This window comes from Cannabis sativa, chromosome 1 (genome assembly GCF_029168945.1).
Source record: "Cannabis sativa cultivar Pink pepper isolate KNU-18-1 chromosome 1, ASM2916894v1, whole genome shotgun sequence".
NCBI lineage: Eukaryota > Viridiplantae > Streptophyta > Magnoliopsida > Rosales > Cannabaceae > Cannabis > Cannabis sativa.
Window position 1 is genome coordinate 25,156,614 of NC_083601.1, and position 5,350 is coordinate 25,161,963.

Sequence of the window (5,350 nt, forward strand, 5' to 3'; positions counted from 1 at the left end):
TATGTAACTGTTGTGTGTGCAAGTTTTCTTTTGGGTTGGAACACTTAATTAGGTGGTATACGGACCTTGTATGTTGTGGAACATTATTTTGTGTAAATGAAACTTTTGTGTACTTAAGAAACTAATTAGTTTACTTTTTCAATTGATGATTAGTTTACTTTTTCAATTGATGATCAATCTAATTAAAATGGATTTTTTTTTCAGGAAACAAATCACTATCATCAGATATTTTTCTTGTTTACATATCGATATGAGAGGGTAACAGGTACATTTTTTTTTATAATTGGTGTGAGGATACGAATAGGTAATAGATATATTAATTTTTTTTATTTTTTATTTTTTAAAAAATTGCATATTAATTTTCATTTGAAGATCATTATAAGAAAATATAAAACCTGAAATGGATGGATATGGGTAACATGTTTGTTTATTTTTTTGACATGTTTTTGTTTTTGTAAAATCAGAGGAACCATTATGTTCATAATAGTCCAAGACATAGTACTAATGTAGTACTTATTACTGTAAGTATCAAATGTTGTGAAAAAATGCTATTTTTTTTTAAGTACTGATGTTCTTTCTCTTTCGGGTTGGCTTTGGAACTGGTTCATTTTTGCACGATCTTTTGTTGTGTCCTTTTTGGTTGCATGATCCACATTTGACCTGTGTTTTTGTTTCCAGCACACCTTTGTACCTTTGTTTTTTTGGCCGCCCTGCTGGCCTCTTGTGTGTTGGGGGTAGAACAATCATATCTTTTATATGATCCGGTATATCCCAAGTTGTAGAATCTGCTAGTGGGAAGATATTATCTTCATATGTTGACAAAAAAGCCTTTTTTGTGTAGTAGTAAGAGCAGTAGCTGTAGCATGATAGATTCCTTTTGGTTAACACAGCCATTGCATGTGAGCAAGGCATTTCATCATATTCAAATTTCTGACAGCTGCATGTTTTTTTTTCCAGGTTTACTATGTATGAGTCGGTACAATCATGTACTTTGTATACAATCAGGTTTGATGTTTCCACCTGTGAAAGTAGTTATATTTAGTTACATTATTGATTGCATATAAAAAAAAAAATTAAGCATGTTTATTGGTATACAAACGAGTTTGATTTTTGTTATGCAGCAATAGACTAATAAGTTTATTTAATAACTGTATGAGTGTAATAAAGTGCAAAAATAAACCAATACGTCTATTTTATATAAATATGGAATAATTTTTATAAGGCAGATATGTTACCTTGTACTTTAAGCTCATATCTCGCTCTTTTCGTAGACTTTTCTCTGGTTTTTGTGCCAAGTATGTGAATGTAGACAATGCTCTATTTTTGTTGTCCCAATACCATTTTTGGACCAAAGAGTGAAGACATTCTAGTAAAGTTGCTATTGGTAACTCTCTTACTTCTTTGAGTGCTGCATTCACAGATTCGCGATGTTCGATGTCATTGTTTTGTATTGCTCGTTTCGTCGTATAACCTTGTCCACTTACTGTTTCCAACTTCGTTTACCAGATAGTCTCTTATGCCGCTATGAATATTGTCTAAATCTCTCATATTTTTTTCATATTCAGCAGCATTGTAAGCTTTGGAAGCACCATTGAATGCATTTCTGAGTTCATCTCCACCTTTTTTGAACTTGGTCTTGATATTCTTTAGCAAGTGGTAGCAACAAACTCCATGCATGAGGTTGGGGAAGTTTGTATTTGCTGCTTTCGCAATACTTTCATGTCTATCTGAAATAATGCCTTTGCCCTTCTCTCTCATTGTATGATTCTTTTAGTTTCTTTGAAGAACCAGTTCCATGAAGTGTCATTCTCAGAGTCTACTATTGCAAATGCTAGTGGAAATATGTGTCTATTTGCATTTTGTGCACTAGCTATTAACAATGTTCCACCATGTTGATTTTTTAAGAAAGTACCATCCGTGACTATTATTGGATTGCAGTGTTGCCAACCTTTGATGGAAGCACCTATTGCGAAGTATAGGTATTTGAAGTGGCCATTCTCGTCTGTGACAAGGTCTGTGATTGTTCCTGTAATTCAAGAAACTATTTAGTATATTATATTTTTTATAGTTTTGTTTGGAAAAATTGGTTTTAGGGTTATGAAGTAGTACCTGGGTTGCATTTTTCCATCATGTACAAGATTCTTGGTATTTCAGAGTACGATTCGTGTGGACAGCGTCTTGCATCTACAATAGTCTTTTCTCTAGCCCTCCATGCTTTTTGGTAAGATATGGAGACACTATAGTCATCTGCCATGTCATCCACTATTTCATTTGGTGTGTAGTCTCTCTTTGGGTTTACAAATTTGATTCTTATTACACTACCAATCAGGTTGCTTGTTGCATTAGGGTGGTCTACAGATGTGACATCTAATGAGCATGTATGAGAATGCTGAATCTTTCTGATTTTGAACATGTTTGTTTTTCCATGTTTTGATGCCAAGAAACTCCATTTACAATTTTCATCGATGCAAACTAGCTTGTAGTCAAGTTTGGAGGATCTTTTTACCTTGAAGGGCTGATTTCTTCTTATTGAGTATAGGCTGACAGCATTTTGTAGTGTTTCTTTGTTTGAAAAAACTTGTCCAACAAATATGTTATCAACATGAGGATCTGAGATCACCTGACTTGTTGCTTGCTGGCTTGTTTCAATTGCATTTTCAACTTGATTGATTACAAAGTCTGCCATGTTTTGTGCATACTCTGTCCTTGTAGGTATAGGCTGTGTGATTTGCATTGTATGTTCAGAGTAGTCATGATTGATGGAGCTGCTACCAATGTTTTCTGGTGGAATGGCTGCTGAAAGGTTTACCATCATAGGGTATTTGGTCTCATCATCATCTTTTTTTCTGATTTGTTCATAAAATCTGCAGCCATTGTCATCTGTAATCTTCATGGGTGGTATTCCTGATTTAATTTGGAATTGAACATCAATGTTTTGTTTACTTCTGTCCAAACCCAAAGTAGAACATATTGTTTGTGCAAGTAGGTTGTAAGAACATTTTGATGGTATCAATATCCCTGTCACTTCAAAATCTGTGTAGTTTGTTTTGTCCACCCATTGTCCATTATAAAATATCATAACTGTTCTTGGATCTTCCATATCAAACTGTCATTAATCAATGCAAATGTAACTTTTATTATAAATAGTTTTGATTATTCTAAGTATTTTTTTTTATTGACAAATGTACGTATAAAAAACGATTTTCTCACATAAGTATTTGAAAGTATTGTTTGTATAATAATCAGTTATGTATTTTTAACTTTTATAATTACCTATTTTTGATAGCTTTTGGTGGTGCTTCTAGGAAAGGCAGAGGAAGACGATGAAGATGTACATGTCGTCGAGTACTCTGCAGAAGGTAATTTTTTCTCAAGCTTTGATTCTTGATCGCATTTGCTCTGTTGACTATTTGGTTGATCTGTCGTTGATTCTGATTCAGCTAGCTGTGACTTTTTTGTTTCTGAAGCTTTTTTTTGTTCGTTAATGGAGTTTTTTTTTTTTTTGGAGAGAAGTTTTGCAGTTGTGATATTGATTTGTATAATCGCAGGGAAGCGATTTTGCAAATCGTTAGTGCAGTTTGCAGAATCGAAAACTGTTTTTAGGATGTTCGATCGGTTGTCGAACGATTTTTTTTTTTTTTGTTCGTGAATGGTTTTTTTTTTTTTTAAGTTTTGATTTGAATTCTCAGATTTTGGATTATAGATTTATAGGTTTCCTTTTTGATTATAGATCACGCGCTTTTTAGGAATTAAAATCCCTTGATTTTCGGATGATTGCAGCGCCTTTGATGACGTTGGCAGTCTGGGTTTATTTTGGATTTACGGTAGATGGTGATGAGGTGGCACGTTATTAGGAGTGCATTAGATTAATTAACGTCATTTACGTTAATAGATTGTAAATTACGTATATATATGAAAATTTCCCTTATGTTTATCTAGAAAATAACACTTGTATGGGCTTTCGGCCGCTCTTTTTAATGGGCTTTTGGGCACGTCAATGGGCATACAAGGAGAATTGCACTTTGGGATGTTTTCATAAATATCCAAAAAAAAAATATATACATATATATATTACATTCTTTTAGCATTTTTATGAATTTTTATTTTTTATTTTTACAAAAATACTTTTATTTTCCCTTGCTGAACATGAAAACAATATTAAAAGGATACTGTTATCTATTCGTAAAAGTGATTTTATTGTATTAAAATGAAATAATGTGTATAGAATGAGTTTATATAGGGGGAGGATATCTAACCCTAGAATAGACCAAACCTAACTAGGAATACCCTTATCACTATACCCAAACACCAAAAGTGAATATACAATATTTAATATTTAATATGCCCCCTCAAGATGGAGTGTACAAGTTTGTAACATTCATCTTGAAAAATAACTCCTTGAAGTGAGATGGGAAGAGAGGCTTGGTGAGAAGGTCGGCAAGGTTACGTTTGGTGTTGACATGAAGAAGCTTCAACTGGCCACTTTGAACCCGCTCACGAACGATATGACAGTCAATGTCGACATGTTTGGTCCGTTCATGGAAGACCGGGTTTTCAAAAATATGAATAGCAACTTTGTTGTCGCAATACATGAGAGTTGGATGTGGATGAGAGATCCCAAAGTCCTTCAATAAGGCGAGTAACCATAGTATCTCGCAAGTAGTATTGGCCATGGCGCGATATTCGGCCTCGGCAGAAGAACGGGAAACTGTATTTTGTTTCTTGGATTTCCAAGAGATGAGGGAGTCTCCCAAAAAAATGCAATAACCTGTGACAGAACGTCTAGTATCGGGACAAGCACCCCAGTCAGCATCAGAAAAAACTTTAAGTTGTACCTCATTAACAGACAAGTTACTCTCGGTATAAGCCTTGAGTTGTGTAGAAGGAGTAGAGTGGAAAAACAATCCTTGGCCTGGAGAACCCTTCAAATATTGGAGGATGCGTTGAGCGGCATGGAGATGAGGTTGCCGTGGAGCAGAAAGAAATTGACTTAACCTGTTAACAGCAAAAGAAATATCAGGTCTAGTTATTGTTAAGTAAATGAGTTTTCCAATCAAACTTCTATAGGTGGTAGGTTCAGAAAGTAACTCCCCTTGCTGAGCTGTGTGTTTGGTTCCATCGGGGTGGAGACGGGTTTGGCACCAATGTAACCTGTATCATTTAAAAGTTGTAAAATGAATGGTCTTTGAGAGACCGAAATACCATTGGTGGATCGCCCAACCTCCAATCCAAGAAAGAACCGCAAAGGACCAAGATCTTTGAGTTTAAATTTGGAGTCAAGCTGTCTTTTAAATAATTCAGCATCACTAGAATTATTGCTAGCAATTAAAATGTCATCAACATAAACTAA

General features: G+C 34.5%; 2 protein-coding genes across 2 annotated transcripts; both read right to left on the bottom strand.

The window, feature by feature from the left end:
- Positions 1-558: 558 nt before the first annotated feature.
- LOC133033481 (uncharacterized) lies at positions 559-1,758 on the bottom strand. Its single transcript, XM_061108242.1, has 3 exons — positions 1,485-1,758; positions 1,236-1,408; positions 559-1,020 (listed from the first exon to the last, which is right to left on the bottom strand). Exons 1-3 carry the CDS (start codon positions 1,756-1,758, stop codon positions 559-561), a joined length of 909 nt encoding a protein of 302 aa, XP_060964225.1.
- LOC133033483 (uncharacterized) lies at positions 1,755-3,100 on the bottom strand. The gene is made up of 2 exons (XM_061108247.1): positions 2,110-3,100; positions 1,755-2,026 (listed from the first exon to the last, which is right to left on the bottom strand). Exons 1-2 carry the CDS (start codon positions 3,098-3,100, stop codon positions 1,755-1,757), a joined length of 1,263 nt encoding a protein of 420 aa, XP_060964230.1.
- Between the last annotated feature and the right edge of the window lie 2,250 nt (positions 3,101-5,350).